Source organism: Amia ocellicauda, chromosome 20, assembly GCF_036373705.1.
Source record: "Amia ocellicauda isolate fAmiCal2 chromosome 20, fAmiCal2.hap1, whole genome shotgun sequence".
Lineage (NCBI taxonomy): Eukaryota > Metazoa > Chordata > Actinopteri > Amiiformes > Amiidae > Amia > Amia ocellicauda.
The window spans coordinates 22709242-22737068 of NC_089869.1; the positions used below are offsets into that span (position 1 = coordinate 22709242).

General features: G+C 43.7%; 1 protein-coding gene across 5 annotated transcripts in view; it reads left to right on the top strand.

The window, feature by feature from the left end:
- Positions 1–27827, top strand: part of dock1 (dedicator of cytokinesis 1) — a 238902-nt gene that overhangs the window by 36521 nt on the left and 174554 nt on the right. For 4 of the 5 annotated variants that reach the window (XM_066693808.1, XM_066693807.1, XM_066693810.1 and 1 more), the window contains exons 19-24: positions 3414–3511; positions 7458–7547; positions 9959–10059; positions 15303–15431; positions 18713–18821; positions 24522–24592. In XM_066693808.1, coding sequence (XP_066549905.1) covers positions 3414–3511; positions 7458–7547; positions 9959–10059; positions 15303–15431; positions 18713–18821; positions 24522–24592 — 598 coding nt within the window. The remainder of the gene's footprint in view (positions 1–3413; positions 3512–7457; positions 7548–9958; positions 10060–15302; positions 15432–18712; positions 18822–24521; positions 24593–27827) is intronic. The other variant, XM_066693809.1, reaches the window with a different exon arrangement.

Genomic DNA, 27827 nt, shown 5'->3' on the forward strand with positions numbered 1-27827 from the left:
TTGGAGACTCTGATTCATAATTAGGTTGGATTTTCTACCTATTTCAGGAGTCGCTAGAACACCTGTCTTCCGTCGATACGACCCCCTTTCCCTTTGTTCGGTTTGTTTGCTGAAATGATTTTAGTTGAGAACAAGAAAGCTCTACTCTAAGTAGGTCGTGGGCACCATTAATTCAAATCAAGCTTCTGGCAAACTCCAAAGATGTTTACTGAAAAGGCTACTGTAGTGTTTACCAGAACAAATCGTCCGGCATTTGCATGTTTAATTATCGTAATGAACGTCGCGACGTGAGAGTGATGGGACTTTACGCTGTACTTTGTTTACTACTTTGCACGCTGGCTGCTAATTAATTGAGAGGGAGCCACGCGGAGAGAGAGAGCTCCATCTCCAGCTTTAACTCGGCCTTCAATAGCCTTGAAAGATTAACAGTTGTGTTTTTCTGTGGCTCCGTCCCATTGTTGACATTTATAGCGCACTCCGCAGCTGTAATTCGCACGCTGACAGGCGATTGTCAGCGGCCTGGACAGTCTCATCTCTAAATTGGACGTTGATTATCCCGGTGGGGACCTCTCGCCCGCTCGTGAGTCCCTTGGAAAGATTTGTTTTCTTTTAATAAACCCAGACGGCGTACATCCATCTCTGAAAACACGAGACTCATTGGGTCTCATTAAAAAATGTCCCTTCATACAGTAATGGTGTTCTTTGAGGTGTCGTTAATCACCGTGAAGATCTGAGTGCCGTGCTGGGGGTTAAAGGTCACGGTGACAGATCGCTGCTACGCCGAGGACTGTGTATGTTAATTCCCCCACTGCGAAACTTGCTGGATGTCGTTTTTTATTTTCTTCTGCTGCCTTCTCTCCTGTGGTATAGATGAACTTGGTTTTTCCTTTGGTTTCACTTCGTGAACTTCATGCTCATCTGTTGCTTTCGCTATTTCTGGCCATTTGCAGGAGATATTAAAAATAGCACCGTGTTCGAAGGCAACACAAAGAGCGACTCAGCCTGCGATCTCTCTGCAGGAGACGAGGCACGAGTTTCAATTTGCACGTCGGTGAATGATGACTGTCTTTTCTGCACGACTTCCACGGCGTCCAAGTTAGATTATTTCAGTGTGTCTGTGCAGAAAACTAATATCAGAAAAGCTGTAACCGTCATCTTGTCTTTAGTCTGTAAACCAAAGAGTGTACGTGTGAACATTGTTGCAGGAAAATAAGCTTGTGTCATGTTTGTTTCCTAGCATTGTGACATCATCTTCCTTTTATATTAGAGATCCCATAATGCTTTCATTTTCAATGGCACTGGGTCCTTTATGTAGATCTATTCTTTGGCTTTTGTACATTGTGCTTTTTTGTTGTTGTTTCTTTTTTTCAACAACAAATGCAATGCAGCCCACCTGGGTGGAGTTTTATTTTTGCGCACCGTTTGTTCAAGATTGCGTCGTTGATCATGCCAGCTCGTACGAGGACACGCTGTATTTGGATGCCGGGGCAAAACACACACAGGGCAGACCTGTCTACGCTATTCGTATCCATCAGAGCGTTATTCCATTTTGAAGTTGACCTCAGTGAGGGCGGAGGCGATCAATCGCACAAACGCTAGCCTCACTGGGACTGAATCTGGACTCAATGGACTAATTTAATTGTCTCTCTGGACCTCACTGTGTTAGATATGAATGCTAACGGGAGATGACAGGGGAGCCATACCTATAGTAAGAGTGATTGAGGAATCCATCTTTCATCTGTTGTGTCCGGAGTCATCAGGGACAAATGAATATGTATCGGCCTGTTGTGTTTATCTCCACTCGTTTAAGAGTTGTGTGTCCGGTCTTTAATGCTCTTCCTGAAACAGTCTTCCTCAGTCTTCGTCGTGTTTTCATTTTGACTTGGATTTGCCAAGAAAAACACAAAGGACACAAAGGGCCTGATATTGTAAATGGTGTAGTTTGTTTTATTTGAGTTCATCAGATGATTCATTACTGTGTGTCTGCTCTGTGTATGTAAGGGTCGTACAGTTCGTCCGCGAGTGGCGCTGGGGTCTGACTCGTATTACCTGGAACTGAGTCCCGGTCCTGACAGCTTAACGTTGGAGGAATTATCGGCGCTCGTCTCTGTAATCGAGAGCTGCTCTGCGGGGTCACGCTGGGAGTCCTCCGAGAATTCATGCAGATGGAATAGGAGCCGAGGCGCGGATCGCAAGTGTTTCCTTGAGTTGGAACACCCCGGGAGCCCCCCCACGCATCGGGCCCTCGGCGGCCGCTGTCTGCCGTCGCCGGTGATTGATTTCGATTTACAGTAATTTGTCTTAATTGGAGTGAGCTGCGGCTCAGGAGGAGGAAATCTATAAAACTCAACTCGAGTGACGACTTGAGTTCGCCCGTCATCGCTGATTGACATCCGTCGCTCAGTACTCAGTTCTGCTTTATCACTGCAAAACAAGACGCACTCACAAGTGTGTGTATAAGTGTGTGTGTGTGTGTGTATATATATACACGACCTGTGGAAATGTTGCATCTTCACTTCACAAACCACAGTCCATCTCTGACCCGTTTTTAGGTTTTGTGGTCTCTCTAAACGGGTCACAGCTGACTCTGCAGCAATAATGAAAGTAGCTGTGCAACCCCCCACGTTTCATCTCAATTTTTTGCACTGAATTTGTGATCAATTGCAAAAGCGCTGTGCAGTAGAGGCTTCCCACGTGTTTCTTTATTTCAAGAGTTGTGGTGGCCTAGTCTTTAATATTGGTCTTTAAAATTCACTGTCTCTCTCTGTAGAGTTTTAATTTGTGTGCGTCTTTGAACAGTTGTGTATAACATGGCTTATTCTTTGAGGCCTGGTCTTGCAGAGGCGTCGTAGATTGTCAAATCCACATATAGGTTGAGTTAAGTTCATCTTCAGCAGATTATATGATTATATACCATTTAAAACTAAGTGTGTGCTGCTCTACTACTTGGACCTGAACCTCAAACTTAAAATACATATATTAGATGGTGATCCACGAAATGGATGTGAATTTCCGATGTTAGGTGTGTGTGTCCTGCGGAGGCCGAGATGAGTTCAGAGCTCGGCCTTAAAAGCCTGTGGGGCGTAAAATGTGCCTGTGCTCCCATTTCTTGATTTATTAGTAGAGCAATGCGGACTAAAGTGTAGTTTCCCAGCATGCTCTGAACTACTTTCAAATCTGTACAAGACAAGGGACTGGCCTTTAAACAAATGCAAGTTTGGCAAAATACAAGGCAAGTTCTGCGCTTCTTTCCGGAGTTGTTCTGTGGACTTCTTTAACAGATTCTCCCAGCTGGCCAATTCATGAACACATCTCTGCTCCTGTTCCATTCAGACATTGTAGTTTTAATTGTTAACGCCCTATGTTTATTCATGATTTATTCCTTTTTATCCCCCCTCTTTGGTGTCTTGTAGTGGACCTGCTGGGCTTGCTGAAATGGCGCTCCAACACCAGCCTCCTGCAGCAGAACCTGCAGCAGCTGATGAAGGTGGACGGAGGAGAAGTGGTCAAGGTAAATCGGTTTGCGATGTGACGGGGGAAGCGAGTCCCTGGGCGCTGGAAAGGGGAGCGCGTTCCCCGTGTTTACACTTCGCCGAGTGTGCAATCTAGGACAAGGTTTGAGTGTCATCCCTCTCTCTCACAAAATCCTTGTTCAAACCTTTTTTAGTTTTCCACCGAAACAAACACAAGCTGATTACAAAACACGCCGCAGTGCTTGATCACTGGTTAAGCCCCGCAGAATGTATCTGTATAATCATGTCAGTAGTGTTTTTGCAGAACATGTACAAAATAAAGGAATGAGTCGTCTTTCGGGGGAATGATTTCCTCCATTTCTGTGCCAAGTACAAGATATATGCATAAATTGCATGCAATTTATTGAAGCGGTCCCATTTTTTCCCCCCTCATTTTAATTTAATTTCAATAATACTTTCCCGCATATATATAGACTTGTTTCCGAAGTTTTGGCTGCCAAAAATCTGCCTGGAATCGATGATAAACTTGCTCTCGATCCTGTTGCTGTTTACTTTAATAATTTCAAAGAATGCAAATCTTCCGCTTGGCAAACCTTAGATTTTCCATTAAAGAAATGCAAATTGCACTGATGTTTTATATTGTCAGGGATTGATATTGTCCCGGACACACGACAGTGATTGATTTTTCTCCACAGTTCAGCTCCCAGATCGGCTAAAGGAACTACAGTTACAGGGCATGTTTTTCGCAGCCTAAACCTTCAGAAAAAGCAGGGTTTTAGAGGTGAATCATACTTGAAGTTTTTGAAATGCCGTGGTTTGTGACAGCAATAATAATTGGCCTCGGCCTGTTCAGCATGAAATAAAACGCATTCCCGCATCAACCCGCCGAGGGAGCCGATCTGTGTTTGTGTAGCGGCTGAATGCAAGGATCAAAAGAGAGACGCACTGTATATTCAATGTTTTTTTATGACCTGCTAACCGCACAAAGGATTGACGGCTCCAAAAACTATAATCCAGCACCGGTGAGCCCTGCGAGGGAAGCCGGTATCCAGCCCTTGATTGCGTTCAGTGCCGGAAGAGCGAAGTTTAAATGAGTGATGTGAGAAGCGCTCTGGACCTCATGTAGCGGTGTACGCTCTCAGGCACAATTCTGCCGGACGCACAGCGGAGATTTCCAGCCTCCATTAGCGCGGGACGCTTCTTTACTGCTCATTGGAAGAGCTGTAAATAAATCAGAGGGAGTAAAACCAATTTCTTTGCAACGAGAACAGTAACACAAAACGATTCCAAGGGCGCCGCCACCTCCCTTTCAATCCCTTTCTCGTTCTCCTCAGAGGTCATTTTCATTCCCGGCGCCGCGTCTGCGCTGTAAAATTATATGGAGTTGTAAAAAGCTGTGTAGTGCGTCGAGCGCTGTACCGGCTGCAGGCGTGTTTGTCTGGAGAGCGGCGCGGGGTGTGTTGCTCGCTAGCTGACCCATCTCTTAGCGGTTGGCAAGTGTTTTACCGGGCCTTAGCACTAAGTCTAAGTGTGCGTCCCATGATCGAAAATAAGCCCTGGTTCTGGGTCGGCACTGAGACCACAAGCAGGTGTCTTGACAAGACTTGAAGCTGTCAGTCATGGTGACTAATAACCAACAAGCTTACATCACACATTTCCATTATTGATTATTTTATCACCTGCTTTTTAGTTTTTCCTCTCTCTCTCTGTTAGTGAATTATCTGGCATAATCCCCTGTGTTCCTACATGGGCACCGATAGCAGAAGATGAATGTTTTACACCCGTGAATTAGTGCGGATTATTAAAGTTTGTGTAATGCCTGTAGCAAAGAATTACAAGTTAAAATAAATGCATAACAGCTTGACGCAGTGTCGGCTTTGCCTCACAAGTATTTGCGAATACCGCCCTTTATTTTTCATTACATTCCTGTGTGTGTGTGTGTGTGTGTGTGTGTGTTGCCGATCTTCCTGCTGTTGTAGTATCACAGTTGTAGTATGCTGCACACGTACCACCACAACACTTCTGTACCATATCAGCGGTTAACTGGCCCCGATACTAAGTGTCTGGAGTGCTTTTACTTTTATCTCCCAGCATGCACTGTGGCAATTGCAGCCAGCTTTGATCTGCATTTTATTGTGAAGTAGCCAATGATGAGCCACTTTGTATGGTAGATGCTGAATGCCCAGTGGTGATGGACTGTTACAAGGTAGCATCTTTAATAAGACTGGAAGAGGGTTTGTCCCTTCATTTGTCTACCTCCTATTAGGCAGTGTCTTACGGACGACAGCGAGATTACCTGGCACTTCTGCGTAGGCCAGTTCATTAGATGCCTCTCTTTTAGATCATGATGTTCTTTGAGAGAGAAATCCAACCCAAAGCCCTTGAGCTGCGCCTCGACCTGTTGCGGGCGGCCGGGGTCTAACTGCGCTGCGTCGCTCTCGCCCCTCATTAATTAATGTTTTAATGTGTGGCTCTTGATCGCGGTGCTCTGTGCGACACTGGCAGCCCCCCGCTGGGCTTTCTGTGCTTGATTAAGAAGCAACGTGAACTGGGGACCAATTGGGGCCCGACTCCCGACCCCGGCTAAGGCAGGTCTGTGCAACGCGAATGACAGTGCAGTGGCTGTTAAATGCCGCCTGAAGAGAAAATGTGTCCCGGATTTGAGGCTTTGTTTTGAGGGAAAGAGCTAAGATGCTTTCTGTTTCAGTCACCGTACGTGAGCCACAGAGTCCTTCATTTCAAGTATCGCTTCAGTGTGGCGGCGTTTGTTATGCAAGTCAGTCGGGCTTCAGCCTGTCATTAATTCACGGCAGGTTACCAGATGCTGAGCTGATGTGTCAGATATTCATGTTTAATGTGATTTTTTTTTTCCCCGGATCCTCTCGCTGAGTGTTAAACACTTAAATGTAATGGCACAAGCATGGTATCTGACACGCATCGAAAGCCCATTAATGCACGTTAACGTCAGTCATTTGAGGATTGAAGCAATAATCCTGTTTAAAAAAATTACCTTTCTATATCTTCCTGTTAAACTCGGACTGTGTGTATACAGTAGGTATGTTTTATAATGGCTGTAGCCCTGTGTTTAGATTTTGTATGCACTCCGAAGATGCACAAGAAAGAAATATGTCACGTTGTAGTTCACCTCTGTGTGTAACAACCCTCTCAAATTTGTTTCAAGTGTTCTACCTCTTGCTCCTTGACCTTTTTATACCTGCAAGACGTGAAAAGACATGAACATCCCTGACTTCGCTGCAGTGCGGCTGTCGAGTTGCTACGCTCTCGCACTACATTTCACCTTTATCTGCGGGAGGTGTTTGTCCTCACTTTGCCTCTTGTGAGAGTGCCGTTGTGCAGTTGTTGCTCTCCAGCCAGTGTTTTCACACACACCTGCCACTGTTGACACAATTTCACACGTTATTCACCTGTAGTTTGTGTGTATGTATGCATGCTTGTATGTTTGTGTGTGTTTTTGTTTTATTTGATTTCCCTGGTATGTATATACTTTGTACCGTAACAAACCCTGCTGTTTTGGGTTATAAAGTTATAAAGATCTTCATATTTTACACAAAACCATGCGATCTGTATTTCTTGCATCGAATGAGCTGCGTTTTGGAAGCCTGTGGGTCACTTGGCGATTTGTGCACAGAATTGCTGTTCTGTGCCGTTTAGAGCAGAAATGTGCTATAAAAGCCTGATTGTCCTCCCGAGATGGCTTTTTGTTTGCGAATGACAGAGGTGTAAGGATTGTGACGGCGCTACACAATGGAATGACACAATCCAAAAAACAGGCATCATTGTATTCAGATATCTCCTAATTATGAATATGGATGAATCTCTCCCACAACACCTTGCATGAAATCTTAGCTATTGGATGATTTGAAGCATCTAGATTATATTTAAATATCTGGGTTTTGTTGTAGTGACTATTATTTACCCGAGTGGTTTTCTGTACTAATTGTATTCACTCCGATTGTGCTTCAGTTCCTGCAGGACACCCTCGACGCCCTCTTCAACATCATGATGGAGAACTCGGACAGCGACACCTTTGATACGCTGGTGTTTGATGCGCTGGTAAGTGTGTGCCAGCGGGAACGCACTCCGTCAGCCCGGCGCTGCGCGGCCCGCTAGGCGCTGTCAGGGTCTCTGAGATGCATTTATAGTTCACTCACAGGCAGGAAGCTGACTGACAGCAGGCGGCAGGTGGTGGATGCTGATGTTTATTCATACTGTGCGTGGTTAATATTGAGCAGATCTCAAATGAAAGTGTTAGGTGTTTAAATGATTTTAGCTTTTAATAAAATGGTTCGGTGGTAAACTGCTACTTGATCCCGTGTGTTTCTTTCCGCAGAGAAACACAATCGGCGGTTACACACAGGCCCGAGCTCCGTTACACATTTCAATTTGTAATTCTCGGTTTAAATGACAATTATGCCCGAGTGCCAAGGTTAATTACTTTGAAATGGTAGTTCAACCCTGGCCTTGCGTATTTGTAATGATATAGTGCAATTGATCACAGTTCAGTGATGCCTTTATTAGTCATTCTCCCTCTTCACAGTATCTCGATTGTAATGAATGGTGATTGGTCGCTGCTTTGCTCGCCTCATCGTAGAAGCAAACCTCCGCCGATTCAACCCGATTGCATTTAGCAAACGATGAAGGCAGGACTGTACTGTGATCAGAGACCAGCGCTTTCCATTCATTGCTCTTGGACTTGAGTACGTTTGTGTGTTCTTGTTATGAGCCCTGAATGAAAGCGCCCAGAGCCAAGGTTTATCATTCGCGCTTCCACCTTAGTGTTTTACACCGAGCTAACGTTAGCCTTGCGGTTTCTGCCCAGGGTCCTCCATGACCCGGAGTGGTTGGACCTCTGGAAGCAGCACGAGGACAACCTCCTACTTGCCCACCTGGCCACCGGCAGTAGGGTCACCTGCGCCGGCTGGCTGCCCAGTTCGAATCACGGTGGCTTTCTCTTGCGTCACTAGAAAGCGATTGCATTGTTTGCTCTACGAAAATCCTACAGCATTCTGCTTTGTTTGGCAGGCAGATTGTTGATACCTCGAACCTGGCTTTCACCTATTGATTTACATACGCCTTCAAACATTGGAAAGCAAACTGGTGACGTTACTTTGCGCACAGTGTAATATCAGATTGTGGCCGTCCTGTGCCCGATAGGAAAACCACACACCGATCAGCGGGCAATGGATTAATGGAGATTAGCTTCATTTGATAACCCAAAGCATGTTGCTATAGCAATGGCACTATTTATAAACAGAACCCCGGTTGTCTGGGAGACAGGTATGTTCGGGAATCCGACGCCGGGGCTGCAATCTGACGCGAGCAAATTCATAATTCAACAAAGGCAGCTAAATGCAACAAAGACGGCGCTCGGATGTACTGGCAGCTTCAGGTGCGCTTGTCTCGGCCCCTGAAAGGTGCACAGCTGACTCGCCGTCTCCCCTGCCAGGAACGTTGATGGCACGCCAAACATTAAAAAAAAGAAACTTGCGGTTTTGATTTGAGCGGTTGCCTTTTAACTCATCACCACTCCCCCCCACCCCCGATTCTGCTCAGACCTCAGTCTATAACCTGCAATTTACCTCCTGCTGCTTGAGATCATAATTGTTCCTTTCCATCTCCTCCTTTTCTTGTCCATCAAGTGTATACCGCTGTTCGGTCCGTGGCACCACGTTCTCTCCTCGTCCTCCAGCTGAGAGTCCCTGATTTATTAAAATCTCCTTCATTACAATAAGAAGCTGCCGATTCCTTTGGGTATCGTCTCGGAGATGATGTGGTGCATTGTAATGTACCGTTTTTTTATCTTGTGGGGAGGGAGGGTAAAATAAAAGCATTTCACTGTGACTGTAAAGACTGGATTTCAACAGCCGTTATAAGAGTCCTCGTATTAACTGCCCTAATTGCTCATTTCTAGACTTGTGCTATTAATTATATCCATTTCGACTGACCACATGCACTGCAAATTACATTTTTCCACAAGGGAGCTGATGAATTGATGAATCTGATGCCGTGTCGTCTGTACGGCCTCTTGTGGAAAGTGAGAATTTCTTTCCAAGCAGTTAACTCGGTCAACCCTGCACTCCAGTGACGTCGAAGAATAGGTTATGTTATTCTAGCCTGATTTGAATTGTGCCATAGTGGTGAGTGACTTCCTTAGACTTTACTTCTACTGTCTGGGGAGAAAAAAGTATTTCTATAGGACCACAACACAATAGAGGCCAGTGCTACAGTTTGTCGCAAATGTCGTCCTCAGGCTGTTTCTGTTATGGTGCTCATTCATGGAGTCTAATTATGAATCGCTGCCATATTTAGTGTCCTTAGCTGCTCTTGTCAAATCCAAACTACATTTTCTGTACCGTTTTGTTCAATGCGTTTTAACCCGGTTATTAAAAAATGTTAATTTAAAGTCGTCTCTGTCATGATGTCTCCGTCGTGCTTTAATGAACGTGGCTCGTTTGTCCTGACAGGTATTCATAATTGGGCTCATTGCTGACAGGAAGTTCCAGCACTTCAACCCTGTCCTCGAGACCTACATCCGCAAGCATTTCAGCGCGACTCTGGCGTACACGTAAGTGCTTGCTTGTTCTTCTCCTACTATGTCCATGTCAATCCATCAGTCCGTCCCAGTGAAGTGTTCGATGATGGGCTGAGATGTCACCTCAGTCTTTGATAACGGTCTCCCAGTAAATGACTGCAAATGAGCTTAAGAGGTTTCCTGTCTTGGCCTCGGTTCTGGATCTCCAACGCGAGCCGAGTTAAGGTCTTATCAGTAGATGCGCAGTGATAATAACCCTCTAATGAGCATGAACTGATGACATGATAAACCCATAATGCAGGGCAGTTCGTCTGCTCTCTGTGGGGCTTTGTGGTGTGAATAAAGAGAGAGAGAATCGAATTCAGAAGAGGTTTCCCTCCTTAACGTATTACAGTCTCATAATTAATAATGTTGAATGTCCAACTGATATAAACCCCGGCAGAAATCAGGGCACGACAGAGAAACACTCAGCCTTTCATCAGACGTTTTTTTTATGAGCAAAAACACCAGCTCTGCTACATATACATCGGACCCAAGGTGTGTTTCAGTTCAGTGCCGTTTTGCTGCGTCAACACCAATATTAAAAAAAAAAGTGACTGAAAGTGACGCCACTGGATGCGTTTAATTTGAATTAAAAATAACCATAATAAAAAATAAGTGGTATAGCATTGAAGATGGCTTAGTCCTGACTACAGTGTGCTACATCTATAAAAGTAAGTCTCAGAAAGCCGTGTCTTCAGGGTTAAGAGAACCTGCTTTCATAGAGAGCACGGCTTGTTTAAAGCAATTTTCTTTGATATGAAGAACCTGACATTTCTGCTTATCTGTAGTGTTTTTAGTTTTTTTTCTCCCCCCGTTCTAGTTGCTTATTTGTTTATTTTTGCTGATACTGTGACATCGCGAGCCGAGCGGTGACAGTCAAACACGAGGTGACTGAGCCTGTGTGTGGAGCTCATGCCTTGTCACATGCGGTGCCGTCACACGTACTGTGACTCCGACGGCCCGGGCCCGTAACGGACACGTCCCCGGAACTCCATAGAGGAGGGAGTTTCCTCCATCTTCCCCCGACTCATCCGTCAGAGTAGATCAGTCTGTGCTGAGCGCTCGACTAGACACTGTACAATTTCTCTGGCGTACGAAACGCGGCGTTACGGGGATAAAAGCCGAGATGATGGAAAGTGTAGGGAGCGAATGCTTTCTGTGATCAATCTGTGTCTTTATGTCCTGCGTCATTATCATATTTCTACTCGTGACTAAATCATAAAGGAACTTATCTGTGGAGAACACTTGCAAAAGCCCTCGATTAGCAGCTCCCCCGCCCCTCTCCCGAGCCGTTAATCAGTGGCACACTTCATCATTGTGTTGTCTTTGCTGAACTTGCAAACAAAATCAATGCAGTGATAAGAGGGGAAGAAAACAAATATATTTCTCTTTTACAGTACAGTACAGCAAAAGTTTTAGGCAGGTGTGAAAAAATGCTGTAAAGTAAGAATGCTTTCAAAAATAGACGTTAATAGATTATATTTATCAATTAACTAAATGCAAAGTGAGTCAACAGAAGAAAAATCTACATCAATTATATATGTAAGTTGAAACACAATCATTAACTGACACAGAGACAGCTGTGTAGGAGGAATAAAACTGGGTGAGGAACAGCCAAACTCAGCTCACAAGGTGAGGCTGCTGAAGACCGTTTAAGAAAGCCACACGAATGAGTGTCTGCAGGCAACAGTGAAGCATGGTGGAGGTTCCTTGCAAGTTTGGGGCTGCATTTCTGCAAATGGAGTTGGGGATTTGGTCAGAATGAATGGTCTCCTCAATGCTGAGAAGTACAGAAAGATACTGATCCATCATGCAATACCATCAGGGAGGCATCTGATTGGCCCCGAATTTATTCTCCAGCATGACAACGACCCCAAACATACAGCGAGAGTCATTAAGAACTATCTTCAGCGTAAAGAAGAACAAGGAGTCCTGGAAGTGATGGAACGGCCCCCACAGAGCCCTGATCTCAACATCATCGAGTCTGTCTGGGATTACATGAAAAGAGAGAAGCAGCTGAGGCTGCCTAAGTGCACAGAAGAACTGTGGTTAGATCTCCAAGATGTTTGGGCCAACCTACCTACCTGTCCTTCAAAAACTGTGTGCAAGTGAACCTAGAAGAATTTATGCTGTTTTGAAGGCAAAGGGTGGTCACACCAAATATAGATTTGATGTAGCTTTTTCTTCTGTTCACTCACTTTGCATTTAGTTAATTGACAAATATAATCTATTAAGATGTCTAATTTTGAAAGCATTCTTACTTTACAGCATTTTGTCGCACCTGCCTAAAACATTTGCACAGTACTGTATATTCATTCTTTCTTCAATTTACGGTTTCTGTAAATGAACCCCCTTTATATCTCCGTATTCATATACATTTCTGTCTGTTTACGGCATTGATACAGTAAATAGGTCCCAGTCAAATTCTGGCAGAATATCGCCGTCTGAGCCATTCTTTCCCGAGGGAACTGAAAGGCTGTGCTGTGTGCAGATGGCACTTCATGTCAGCTGAAGTAGGTGCTCAAAAACATGTTTCATTTGCTTCACACAAATGGGCAAAACCAGACCGAAACACAGTACCGTACGGAGAGTATTTCTTCAGTCCTATTACTGTGCTGTTGTGTTGTGTTTTTGTTCTATTATTTGAAGCACTGTTTTTGATGATGGTTGATAAGTTCTGAAACAATCATATTAAGGAAGGAGAATTGAAGCTGGCTTAAGTCGCACTTTGGTCCACTAGATTACAGCACCTTGATCAACAGCGTGATCTAGTGTCTGGATACTGGGACACACAGGGCTGTAGACCCGAAATATACAGTAGCCGAGTCCTCAGTGGGTCTGTGAAGCAGGCAGGGAGATGGACAGATTTACATATTCCTCTGCATCCTTCCCTGGCACTGGGCCGTCTTAATAACAGAAAGCACTGAGACGCCGCTTTGTTAACTCGGGTCAGAGCTTCGTCTGCAGTAACGGGCTGCACAGTCACTTGCAATTACCGCCGCGCTTAACTCAAGAGATGTGCTGGACTGTGCTCTTCTTGTCCAATGTGGAGATGCCATAAAATGTGTTTTGGTTCTGATTGCCTTGATTGCGGGTGTCAGCAGAAATGCCAGCCTGGGTGCCATTTCTTATTTGGTTTATTTGCGGCCTTGGAAGACTTTAGTGGACTGTCTCAGACTCGTCAAATGGAGAAGGAAAACAATCGCTAGTGCTAGGAATGACATTTGATATATTTTATGTATCTACCCCTACGTTATGATGTTGTGACGTGTGAATTCTGAACACCCTCTCCATTTTGAGGAAGTGCTGGTTAGACTCCTGGGCCATAAGTCAAATACATTTCTGTATCTGTAGCTGTGCATTCTTTTTCTTTTGATTTCTCACTCTTGGTATTCTTCCAATGCATTGATTTGAAAGTATAAGCTTTGAGTTGCAAAGCCTGAAGCTAGAATTCCCAAATCTGAAGGCAAGCTTTGCTTCTGGGCACGGGCACCCCTTCGCTTTGTGAGGGTCTCCCTTAGCGCTGTACACGAGTGCTGTACCTGGTATCAAAGTGCACTCTACCTTACAGGAAATACAGAACATCCTGTTGGTTACTCATCGGACCGGGGGGGTTCTGGAGGTTGTAGATGCAAGGACACCGGTCCCAGAAGGCCTCCTCTTCTCACTGACATCCTGTACACGAGACGCACAGTGAGAACATTGCAGAAGTGAGGTTGCTTCTTGTGATTGCTTTGATTTTCTTGGTAACCTGGTCTGAATATGCCAGGCTCCATTATGAGCGATGAAAGGAGAGATGAGAAACACAAATGAAAGAGCGAGGGAGCGCGCTGCTTCTTCAGTGCACTCTGGCTTTTTGTTCGGGAAAGCGAGAGATGTTCTTGACCTCTAAGTAATGGTCTTGAAGTGGGAAGTCTGAACGAGCTGTTTTCTGCAGCCTGAAGGACTCCACTCTCCCGGCGCCTCTGCGGTCCTTTCGTGTTCTTAATGAGAATCCGTCGCTCGGAGGAGAAGCTGCGCATGTCCAGCAAAAACCCTTGGTGCACGGGGAGAGCGCAGGCCTCTGAGACCTTTGGGTGTTATTCCCCTCCCTCCCTTTCTCAGTGCAGTTATGATCTTGTAGGTAAGAGGCAGAAATGAAATAAGGAACATGAAATGGGACCCGTTCCCTGATGGCCTTTCCCTGACACATTTCACCATCGCCTCCCCTTTTACCCACTGACGCAGGTATTTGGTAAAGGGGAATGTTCACCAGGGCTTTCCTGTTACCGGGGGATCGTACCGACTCTGGCATGCCACCATATCGGAGAACTCGACTCCAGCCTTGCTTTGCCAAACAAGGAAATCATTTATTTACACCTAGAGAGAGTGAGGAGAATAATTTAAGCTTACACTGAGGTCTTGGTCGCCTGCCAGAGCCCTCTCTCTGGAACGGCACCTAGTTTCTGTAGCGCCTTCGAGTGAGTGATGCGGTGAAGCTATTCCGCAGCTACTTAGCCTTATTTAATCAGCGCAGTGTAGGTATACCTGAGGGGTTATTTATACCCGGGCGCCCGTTTAAGGCAGACCCAGTTCTGAGCTGCACCGGCGCCTCGCTCTCGGTTACTTCCCCTCCGCAGCCGAGCGTGACGATGAATTAGTGCTTCCCAGGCTCTGGCGCTTTTATTTTTTCTCTCTCTCACTCCAGTTTTATATGTAGTGCCTCTGAAGGGTGAAGGACAAGGACGGTGTTTACTATGAGGCTGTGCCAGTAGGTAGCATTAGATGTTTGTCAGCTCGGCTAGAAAACCGCAGGCCTCCCCTATCTCTCTCTCTCTCAGCTCTCTATGCTATTCATCCTTGGGAACCCCCAACCCTCTCCCTATCCACCGAAGGTTAATCACTTGATCTATAATAATTGCACAGTACGATGTTGTCCGAGGCAGCACATTAAAGGCTTTAGACATTTTGTTTTTTCATAATTGTATTTATTTGCTTTGCACATGCTCAGTACACTTTTTATCCCTTTCCCCAGTTTTTCTCACCATCAGCTCGATTGAAGGTGTTCTGCCATGTCTTCTGCATTTATAAAAGAATTTGCCCTGCTGAAGAGTGACTTGATCCAAGGATCCACTCTCTCTGTGCCACAACAGTTCACTTTGAGCCGTGACTGGTAGAGATGCAACACAGAGGGCCGCTAAGGGGGGATTGACACCTTATAGTGTTTGATTGTTATTGTCTGTCCCTCCCCACAGGAAGCTCACCAAGGTGCTGAAGAACTACGTGGACAATGCGGACAAGCTCACCGAGCAGCTGTTCAAGGCCATGAAAGCGCTGGAATACATCTTCAAGTTCATCGTGCGCTCCAGGGTGCTGTTCAACCAGTAAGTTTGCATGTTTGGGCATCGATTATTAAGTAAATTGTTTCAGTTAAGAGATGATGCATCATGTGAAGGGTGTCTCTTATTGTGTAAGAGAGCAGTTTGAGACACAATAAGAGACGCTGCTAACATGACCTATTAACTTCTTATAAATCACACATGTACGGATAATATGCACAAATATCTTTGCGGTGATTTTTAAATTTTTTAATTTTCATTAAATATAACAAACAACCTCCCCCTCTCCCCATCTAAAAATGGTTTGGTCCAGAATCCGCTGTAACTGACAATTCAGCAGCCGGTCTGTGTTGTGTTTTCATGCTGGTTCAACGTATCGAAACGATTTATTAAAAACAAATGTACATCCCATGCAACTGGCATGTCTGGAGACATTGTCGCTGACTGGATTGAAATGTTGCCCTGGTTTGGTGTAGGAATGGCATTTCTAGGCATGTTTAATTTTGAAGTACTGTTGCTTCTATGCATGGGATGGCATTTCTACACAAGGCAAGAGATACAGGGATGTGTGTAAATGTGGCTCTGTGATTGGCTGGTTTCTCGTATGTGATTTATAATGGATACTGGGTCATTATTGCGCTTCGTCATTTAATGATGAGCTGGAAAATGAGCAGCTCCTGGGTTCAACTTTTGTTTTCCTTTTCTTTGTGATCATCTTAACTGGAGGCTGGTTTGAAATTAAAATATTCTGGTGTCCCCACTGCTTTCTCTAATGTGACATTTAAATCTGTATTTAACTGCAGTGTCCTTGTACAGTATAAATATGCATTAGACTGCATTACCTCATTTTTATTCAAGTTACCAGAGCAGTCGTGGATCGAATAAAGAACGGCTATTTTAATAATTCGTTTTCTTACTTTTCTGCAGATTTTAATTAACGTCTATAAGAATGTCTTCTCTGTTTTCACGGGGGAAAATTAAAGAAATACGTCGAATACTCTAAACTTTAACCCGTGTATGTTTCACACAAATTAAAAATGCGTATTCCACCTAGCGCTTAGCAGTTATTAATTAGCTTTTTAATTAATTTGTATATAGATTAGCCTCTGACTTGAACTCTAAGTGGTTGCCTTTTTGTACATGAATTCGCTCTGTTCTTGAAATGGGTTCTTTTAAAAATGCTCTGAAGTTTTTTTTTTTGTTTGTTTTTTTTCTTCTAAACAAAAAATAAATGCAATCCAATTCTGTCCCACCTTCACATAAAGGTTAGTGGTCTTATTTAATCCCTCTCTTCACTGTATAAATGCTTTAAAAATTCATTAAAGCAGGTGTTTGTCAGATGCCTTAGAGAGAAGGTTGCCTGGGACAACACTTTTATTTCAGAGGGATTATTTGAATACTATTATTCACAGGGTAGTATTTTTCATAGATAAGATATTTGTAATGCAATTATGTTGGGGCTCGGGCAGACTGGTTGTCTACATATTGATGGTCGAATTGAATGTCTGGGATTGGATTTGCTTCTCTGGGTCCAAAGGCAACAGTGCCACGAGATGCTACACCTAACGGGCAATTAATGGGACGGTTAATGAGGGAACGAATGATACCGGTTTGGTCTGTATTTTGACCGCTGGTGGTTTGTCTACTTTGTGCACGAGTTGCGTTGACATGTCCTCCAGGCAATCGAGTGTCCAATTGCTCTACTGGAACCGTCCACAGATCTCTGGACGGCTTGGTGTCTGGGATTATCATATCTTGTTCCATTCATATCAGAGGCTAAATGACACAGACTGGCACTGTGGGCCCACTCATGTTGAATACACAAAATATTTATCCTGGGCCACATTTTTCAGTTGATTTGTGCGTTGACCTGAGACCCGAGAGTGGGAGTGTTGCATAAAAAGACACCGCGAGATACTGTGAGTCTCAAGAGTCTGTAGTCTTGTTTTTGTGTGCCTGGGGTGTGCGGTGCTGGGCAAGACTTAATGAACACATCCCTGGTAACCATTGTCTCCAGTCCAAAGTGATGCGTTTCCTCTGCGTGTTACAGAGATCTGCCTTTATTGGAATAAAATCTGGCTGCTCTGTGGCTGCAGAGGAAGGGAAATTAATAGTGAGGAGTTTCAATGGTCACAAAACCTTTGACTTCATCTAGAGGATGAGAATAAACCGAATTGTAAATCTGTCTTTGACCAAGTAGTACAGCGAGGTATTATTAAGCAACCATGATTAACCAGCTGGTATTTCTGGTGCTTTTGCCGTGGAAAGAGAGGAGAACTGGAGTGGAAGGACAGATAAACATTGCTTTATTAGATTAATTAGACTTCTCGACTTTCTTTTCTTTTCTCCTGTGTATAGATATAGATACATGTTTATATATAGAATAGACGTGTATAGAAAAATGTAATTTTTGTGGAAAAACATGATTTATTCACATCAGTTGTTTAGGCTCGTTTAGGGAAAAGTGGACGTATTTAAAACTTAAGTCCCTTTAATCATCTTGAAGATAATCAATGTTATATACTGTGTCTCTTAAATGGTTCCTGGTTGGACCAAGCATTGTCAAAACCATGCTGTCCTTCATGGGATTGTAGGGATATCGGTGTGTTCTGGTGCCCCCATTGATGAGGAGTAATGCCCTGCACTCGTCTGTGGCGTTTGGTAGGAGAATCCTATTACAAGAACCTTAATTATTCAATTAAGAAAAGGAGAGGTCAATGCCTGAATCAATTACGGATCTGTGATGTAGCCCTGCGATGGAATAATGGAATATTCCTGCTCAGTATCCATTTGACAGCATGCAACTCTGGAGAAGAGAGTTTTAGGTTCTGCTCTCTGTTTGTAGCTTTGATGACCACTGGAGAACATGCAGCCCACTGTTTAAAACGGAGCGCTGAAATAAACACACATTATGCCGTTTGTTGTCGAGGGATGTTCAGGGCCTTCTCATCTCACAGTGCAGATTTATAACGCATGCAGATATGGAAGTTTGTGCCAGATTTTGGGTCATTAGTAGTAGGAGCTGTATCTTCATGTTCAGCTTCCTGCCTTTCCCCCAAAAGTAGATTTATGCAATTTGAATGCAAATCAGTGTTTTTTTTTTTTTTAAGATGTGTTGACTTTTTAAAATGCAAATGTAACCAACCGATGATTAATGTATTTCCCTGAGTTTTGCATAGCGAATATGCTCAGCCCGCCTGTGATTAAAAACCTTGATGAGAGACTAGATTACGCACCAAACTGTTTAATGCGCTGAGGTTTTGTTCTGGTCTAATTTCGATATTCAAATGCGACACCGTTACCTGAAAATACATTTTATTTTTCAGGCTGTACGAGAATAAAGGAGAGCTGGATTTCACGGAGTCCCTGCGGAATCTGTTCACCTCCTTCGACGACATGATGAACAGCAACTCGGAGAACACGGTCATGGTAAAGGTAATGATGTGGAGATGAAAAACCCACCGGTGCCGCCTCAAAAAACATACAGAAAACTCCCTTTTATAAACTTCTGTGTTTGTATTCAACTTACAGGAGAAAGCTTTCGATCCCTTCCTTCGTTTGGTGCTGTAATGTAGTTATTTTCTTTTAATTACACCCTATTCCTTCGGACTCTCACTCTCTGTACCTCAGAGCTGTCGTCCCGCATGGCTCCTGACGGATTCTCTCTCTCTCTCTCTCTCTCTCTCTCTCTCTCTCTCTCCCTCCCCTTCCAATGAAGCAAACACCCCTGCGGAGAAGGGAAAGCATGGCCCCAGTTACTCTTTCTTTATGCCTCTCTTCCAGGGAGTTTGTGTGTTTGTATTGTAGGCTTTATCAAGACAAATGGCGTCACAGAATTGACTGCATGTGTTCATTAGTTAGTCATTGACATTGTTATTTAAAGCCCCGAACTGTAATGCATGCTCATATAAAAAAAAAAAAAATGATAATACTAATAAAACAAATCCCCTGACACTTTTACTTCAATATCAGCATTACAATATCTGGATAAATGTGCCATCATATTATATGCATTTCATTCAGAGAGCTTACAAATGAACTACATCATTGTTCTGGTGATTTGCACTTTCCGGATCAGCAGAGCAGGGTTGTGAGGGTTATTCCGTTATATACCTTGAAAATAATCTGTAACCTAATCCAATACATTACTCCAAGTCAGTAATGTAATCAGAATACTTTTAGATTACTTTTGGAATAATTTTTTTTCTTTTATTAAAAAACAAAAGCAGCTGAGTTCAACAAGAAAAGTGAAACAAAATGTCCCACACATTCTAATATGGATGACGGATTGAAATGTTTTATTTGTATCCACACTTCAGACAATTAAAATGGTAATTAAGATTTGCATCAGTTTAATTCTCTTGCATGTTTATACTTTGCACTGCGCGATAGTGTGTGCTTTGTGACTTGATCAGTCCCGGCAGCAGGACGAACTCGGCAGGGGGGCATCACAAATGACTAAGGGGACACAAGTTGGTCTTTGGTTAGTGGGTGGGGTGTGGTCAGTGTTCGAATTGTCTGAGGTCTCGGGGGTCCTCAAAGTGCTGGCAAAGTGCAGTGGGGGGGGTGGATGGTGCCGGTGAAGTGTTATATTTAAGTATTAACAAGTGAGGAATGTTATGCATCTTGTTTATGCAATTAACACATTGACATCTTACCTTCTTTTAAGTGATATCTATGGGTCGGAACTAGTCGATTCAGTTTGTGCGATTTTTATTAAGTCTTTCATTGTTAAAACCAGCACAGAACCAGCTAGGATGCACAGGAACTATTTGTAACATACGTGGATGTATCTTACATTGAGAGAGTTTGCTTTTGCGGTAATAAGTTATTGATAACAATTTTGGTTTTACCATTTCTGTGCTACCATTTTGTTATTATTTTTATTATATATGAAAGCATATGTAATTGTTAAATTATATTTATTAAAATTATTAAAATGCCAATTTTCTACTCGCATGCCAAGCATAATTGTATTGCAGTTGTACACATTTAAAAAATAAAATCTTACCTCCAGATGTTTTTAAGACTTTAAGTTTAGTCCTTGGAAGCAGACAGTACATTGTCCTGTGGTAGACATGTATTGCCCTTTAATATTTGTTCCATTTTCTTTCTTTGGAAGTTAAATTGCCTGTACTTCCACAAGTTCAATCCATGCTAACACACAATGTTGCCACAACGGCAACAACAGTAGACCTGTGTGTTACTATTTTGCTGCTTGTTGTAGAATGGAGCAAAATGTTGCAAAAATACTACACACTGGCCCCTTCAGATTTCCTTACACTTGTACGCTTTCATGTAAATCATGTACAAGTAATCAGTAATATCTTACTCTTTTAAAAAAGTATCCGTAATCAGAATACTTGTCTGACAAGAGTAACATAACGGAAATACAGGTATCAAAATTCTGTAATCTGACTACGTAACGTCGCTACTTACTCCCCAACCCTGGTGCAGAGTGGTGGAGATGCTTTCACACGGGTTTCTCGTGTTCACTGTGTGTTAACGTTGTCGTTGTGTGTGGCTTTCATGTCATTTCCTTTCTTTCCTTTCTCTCCTCTCTTTCTTTTTGCTGCACAGCTGAGTTCTAAATTTGTGTTCATGTCTCTTCCCACTCTTTGTGACCTTGACCCCACACCTCTGCCCGGTCCATCTCTCTGGCTCCTATAGCTGCTCCTGAAGGTATTTCCAGACACCCCATCCTCTTCTCTCTCCGTTTTGTGCCCTGTTATGTTGCATGTCATTTTGTGTGTGAAGTTTTCTATTTGTTGATTTAGTACAACACAAAACAAAAGTGGCTCGGCTCTACACCAATCACAGGGCTGTCGCTGTGTAATTGGGGTTGTTTTTAGTTGAACTGTCAGTAAATTAAAAATCGATCTTGGAGAACCAATCGGAAAAGCCGAGTCAGCCGTGCCGAGCATCACCCGGCAGCTGCTGTTTAATGTATGCTGGTGAAACAGACTGCCTCCCGGAGTGGTACCTCTGAAAAGTGTCACTGAGAACATCTGGAGCCCCCGAGGGAAACTCGATGACTGAGCTTTCAAAATCACAGTTACACAAGCGGCGTATGATATTGAAAATAATTACAGAGCGGCTGATCGGCGGACGCTTGCAAAAGTGCCCTTTGTCAGGCGGAGTGAGTTCAGCAGAGAGGCAGTCTGGGAGATCTGAGCCCGGTTCAATGCCTTTAGTGTCAGGTTAGTTGCTCCGAAACATCCGTTTGGGCTCAATATTCGTGTCGGTTGCAGTGTGAAAAAACACATTGATTTGGCGTATCTTGATTTCACGCGGGGAGTTTCTGCTAAATGACGATTTGATTTCCATAATGACTACGGCCAAAGAGAGAAATTGCATTTGACATCTTAGTTGTTTGTAGCTTTTACAGAAACAAAGCGTGTATTTTTGTTTTGTTTCCCCAAACCCCCAGTGTCTTTAGTAAGACGTATTTTATGATTTTCACCTTCCTGAAAACTCCCATCATGCATTTCCCTCTTGGACGTCCATCTGTGGCTGTGCCGGTCCTGTTCACCCTGAAAGTGATCTGGTGTCCTACATCTGCAGACATGATTGTTAGACGGGTTTCTTCAGGATTAGTGGTCTACAGGATCTGCCTGTAGGGAGCGAGAACAGAGTATTGGCAACTTTATTGTGTGTAATCAGTAAATGGGTTCAGCCTTTAAAAAGGGGAGAAAGAACAGGAACTCTGACAGCTTGAGCCGTGACATGTCTCTCTATTAAGAAGTTAATGTTCTCCCCTGTGAACCGAACTTATTGGCCTCTGTAAACCCTTTTTACAGGCCTGTTCTCCCAGCGTGATACTATCGCTCCTCAGGCCTGATTACAATGCCGAGAGAGACTTAAAGGAACTAATATCTACGCTGAGAAGAGTGTACAGGGATACTTGCGTGAGTCGAACAACAGAAGAGAACCGTCAAATAGAATTCTTCCTTTTCAAGTCGAGGACTTCTAAGTGAGAAAAAATAAGTTTCCTTTACTAACAGTGATGGTGAGAAAAGGATGTGTGAGGCGAGCTGACTTTCCTGAGCTGCCCCTGCTCTGCCTAAACGCCCCTTAAACCATAACCCGCTGTTACGTTGTGTTTTAAAGCACGTTTAAAGAGTGCGTATTGATTCGACACAAGATCTCATTGTGCTGAAATCTGGACATGGTAAACGAACTTTAGACAGACCAGAGACATCAGTATGCTGGGCCATGTTTTCCAACATGGCATCGCTTTCAAAGACAACCTCCTTGTTAGTATAGCAAGGTTTTATTGTTTTCTGATGAGTTAGGTTACGGATTCTGATTAAGTAGTAAAATCCATGTCTTGTTTGCTAAATCAGCGAATATATGCTGCGTCGCTGTGAAAGAGGAGACGGGACCGTTTTGGTACTTGATTTTATGCTATGGTAACAGATGAGTGGACTTTTGTTTTTTAATGCAAATAACTTGGTCATGAATAAGACGTAATCGATACCATCGAGGGCCAGGATCGCTTTAACATAAATAAGTACAGAAATGGATTAAAAAATGTCGCAATTCTACAAATGGAGCAGATGAGTCCATTTAAAATATGATAAGGTTATTAGCTGAAACGACCCGCGTGACGATGAAGGGACTGGAGTTTTAAAGCCAGCTGTTTTAATACAGTGAGTGAGCTCTCGAGCAAATCCCTGCAGTCTTCAGCGCGGCTCGGTTTATTATCCTGAAAGGACATGAAGTGGCGTTCAGTGGGGATCCAGCGCCGGTGTGGTCCGCGGTGTGGCGAGGCTGGCAGTTGCAATCAGGGCCCCTCCACGGTTGAATCCGAACGAGCCGATCGGCCGGCGCCTCCCCCGCGTGCCTCGCGTTGTCGATCACGCCGCTGAAGTGACAGCGATCAATAGAATAATGATGATGATAATAATGATTGGGCCTTTCAGCTCAGCAGCTGCTGGCTGATTAGAAAATGCTCGTTAATAATGAGACGCTATTACGGCTCTGCAATTAACGAGTTGGGAGACACCTTGCCACAATCAGCCGGTGTCATCTCTGATTTCATAGAAAAGTAAATGAGCGGATCGGAAATCAAGCGTTCATTAATAAAGATGCATCCAGCGGCGATAGGAGACGGTGTGTCAGATCCGCCGGTCCCGCGCGGAGCAGTGCGATAAGGCAGGGCCTTTCAACGGTGCCAGTTTCTAAAGCTAATATGTGAGCATAGAAAGTCAAAAGCACTCGCTCTCATGGTAGACCTTGATGTTATTACTATTGTAGGGCTTGTTTATGTAACACTGAGCCTTATTTATGTAACCTGACACAAGCACAAGCGATGTAAACAACTTGTTCACCCAACGTGTCTTTAAAGAGGCATTTCGTTGTGCTCGGCCCGCGTCATCTGCCGAGGCACTGCCAGCCATTTGGGACATGTTTTGAATTTACAATCATTTTATTTTGAAAGTCTCCGTCGGGCTCCTCACTGCTCGGCTCTAACTATCTCTCAGTACTGGGGGGGATGTGTTTTAATCCAGTGGTAGCTGATGTGGTTGTTCCTTAATTATCACTTAGATCAGTTTCAGTTCAGTGGTTTGATCGACAGCTGCATTTGGGGCGTAAATACAGGTCAATCGGATTGTTCTAGATCAGCTGTGATTATTTGCATAATTATGTTGATATTAATATCTTACCTATTACACATTCAGCTGAATATCGTTTTAATTGTTATTATTTCCATGTAGCTGCTTGAGACTGCTGTGTTGTCTGACCCCAATTAGTGTTACTTACACAACCCCCTTTAAATGATCAAGTAAACAAATGTAATGATCATCTTCTACGTTGGTGAAGTGAAAGCAGCCCATATTGTTCCTCCGTTCGAAGCTCACTGTGCATGTAATGTGAACGACTCCTCATCCCAGCATGCTTTGGTTCAATATATATGTTTTAATATCAACAGTGACAGTGTTAAAGAGCATATCTTTAGGCAAATCCATCTGCTCGCTCAGCTGGAATTGCAGCGCGTAATTGACTGTTTGTTTATGAAATTCGGAGAGTGCTGTACAGGTCTTGTGTGTGTGGATTGTGTAACAGCATTACATCTACTGATTTAAGCATTCATTTTCATTCTGACACGTTTCTTTTCTCCTCCTGCTGTAGGGCGCTGCACTGAAATATGTCCCAACTATTGTCAACGACGTCAAACTGGTTTTCGAACCAAAAGAACTCAGGTAATTTTGATTTGTTTTTCCTTTTTTGATTAGTTTGTGTGTGAGCCGATGGTTTTTCAAATTTGGTTCTACCAGCTTCATTCCAGTGAACTAATTAAGGCATAAAGCACCATTGGCAGCCCATTGCGTTTTGACAACCCCTGTTCTTCCAGGGGCACACAATTGTTAGCCTGTTCTCGATCACTTCTAAATTGGTAAATCTGTTGTTCATGGAAAGATGCTGTGTACTGTTAGCTAAACAAACCACTGAAAGCACATTTCATTCAAAATAAAACATGACATCAGGTTTTGTTCTTAAGTGTATAAATATATCTTCAACACCCTGCTGACTCAGGACGGGCAATGAAGAAGTTGTTTAACGCTGGGCGTGTTGTTGGGTCTGAATGTACAGACTCTCGCTCAGGGCCGCCCCCCCGATGCTTGGCTGTGTCGTGGAGGTGCTCTGGCTAATAAACACTTCCCTCTGACTCCCGACTCATGGCCGTCATCCCTGGAAGGGTGCGAACCACCTCTTGATGCCGTTCGACGATCTGTTCTGGTTTTGCTCACCGTTGAGCTTTTTCTTGGCCGGGTTGGTGAAGCTGTCCCCGCGGCCTTCCTTTCTGTCGCCTCCTCTTGAAAACCACGGATGTCTGAGACGCAGGAGAAAGGGAGAGGAGAGAAACAAGAAACCCGCACAAGCACGCCTGCTCTTCAGCCCTGGGGAGATGGGAGCCGGGTCCTTGATGAGCTGTTTCAATGAGCCCGGCTGATGCGAGAGACTTGGCAAGAGCGCTCTCTGAATAAACACACCGGGCGCAGAAAGGCACCTGCCAGACGCCACTCAGGGTCTCGCTCTCTCTCTCTCTCTCTCTCTCTCTCCTCTTTCTGACGTTTCGGATAAAAACACACGCCCGGGTCATTTTGTTTTTACGGGAGATTGGCGTTGTGTGTAATTCCCAGGTTCACTATCCAGACAATCATCAAGACTGTTTACAGTTCATTCGATATATGTATTTTAGTCTGTATTCATCTCGGCGGTGGCATTGATTAAGCGCTGGTGATTAAGCAGACGGGTGTGATTGCTGTGTTCAGTTAATTTACTGATTAAAGCTGAAGAGGTCGGGATGAATGGTGTATTAAATGCTTATTTTTCATACCCTTTTCCTGTGCTTGGCTTTGATAGAGTACCGAATTCATTAGGTTTGTTTTTTATGCTTTTTTATGCTTGATAGGAAGTGACACGATCGGCACTTCAAGGATGGATATGGGGTTTGAGCAAAACTGTATTGTTAATGATTATATATTTATTTTCTTCCCCAAAATGAAGTGATTAAAGCTTTTAGCCTCTTTGTAAGATGTACATGGTTACTGGCTCCCACTTCTCAGTGCCTTTGTGTGCTTCGGGGCATTTAAATCTGGACCATTAGAGATTTATCTGCCTCTGTGATTGGCTGAACACTCCTGGGTTACCTTGGAAACCTGAGATTTGGGGCCGTACCGCCTGGTCCACTACAGTGAACTCGTTTATGGACAAATACGATAATAATGACTTTAGGAAAAGTACATTTTACAAATGGAGATTGTGTGTGACAGTTTGAATTTCCTTTAATTTAATAAAACACAATCATTAGGTTTAAATAAAAAAAAGTCCTTCAACCTTTATTTACAATCATTATTATTCATATGAAAAGAAAACTGTGTTCATTCAGTTGTTTGACACGATGATTCTGACACACGATTCAGTTATTTTCATTTAATGTATTTAAAGAGCTTGCACTTCTGGTCTTTAGGGTCAGTGTTTCCATAGGAGTTTGACAATCTGTTATTTATACCACAGAGAAGGCGACACGGTTACATTTGTGTGTGTGTTGCAGATCGACAGTGTTCAGCAGTAGGCCTTTGTGTTCGCTTCCAAATAGCATCTCTGTTTGCCGCAAGGCTTTTATAAGATGCCATGAATACACCGAATTCTCCGGTTTTCTTGAAAAGGACATGACATTCTGCAAAAAGCCTTGTGGCGCGTTGGTGACCTCGGTCGCTCCTTCGCATTTGCTGTCGACAACGTGCCACCACACCGCGCTGCAGCAGGCATTTCCATTTCAAATGCGACAAAACTTACAGACCCTCGAATGCAAGAAATAAACTAAAATGCAATAAACTCACAGATGTATTCAAATGTAAATAGTATTAAGTTGGACGACGGCAGCGATTTAATCATCAGCGGCTGCACAGAAAGAGGAAAATGTTTTGCTTCCCTTTTTTAATGCAAGAAAAAGATGCCGTATCAGAGGAGAAATGTCTTCAATTTTACTAAAATAAAGATAAACGTTGAGGGAATGAAATGGTGAAGCCACAGGGAGGGGAGAAAGTAGAAATTGTATCTTTAAAACAACTTACTGTTTTTATGGTGTAATTTCCTGATTTATTTTGGATTCCATGGACATGTTATTTCATTTATTTTCCTTTCTTTTTATGTGAAATTTACAAAGTTTGAAAGATTCAAGTTCAGCAGCTCCTGTGCTAAAGGAGAATATAGTTAAACTACACCAAACTGAGCCATTAATACAGCAGTTGTGCCCCATGTTGGAGACAAATCAATCCCAGTCTAATGCCTGACGGACGGACGGCCCTGCACTCCGTTTTGTTCCAGTCTTTATTTTCGTGTTTTATTCTGATTGAGAGTGGAGGGAAGGCCTCTGCGGTGAACTGCACCCCTTCAAGGTCGGGGGCTGTTGAGCGTGATTGAGTGGAAACCCCCCTGATGGCTCCCGTGGCCGGTAATCTGTTTCCTGCAGAGCCCTGGCGTGTGGTTCGCTTTTCGCGTGGCACGAGATCAAACCGTGGAGCTCATGATTTATTCATACGCTTTGTGTTGGAGCCGCGGATCTGCTGTTTGCCAAACGCTGGCCTCGGTGAATAAAGGCTGTAGCTCGGCCGGCTTGCCACTTATGTGCACAACACTGATGGGGAGAGTTGCACATCATACGAGGACATAATCATTTCCAATTGTTACCGGTGAAGCTCGGGTTGAGATCATCCCCTCACCCTTTTATTTTGGTGTTCTACACAGTCACGCTATGCCCTCCAAAGTACCTTTTTTGTGTGTTTATTATTCGATGGGAGTGACGTTTATAGATAATTCCTTCATGTTGTTGTTTGCGATGCCCTGCATACTGGTGAGGGTTTCCCACTCCTTGCTGTATTCTTCTCTGTCACACACATGCCCCCGGCTATTTTTGGCTCCGGCTGCACA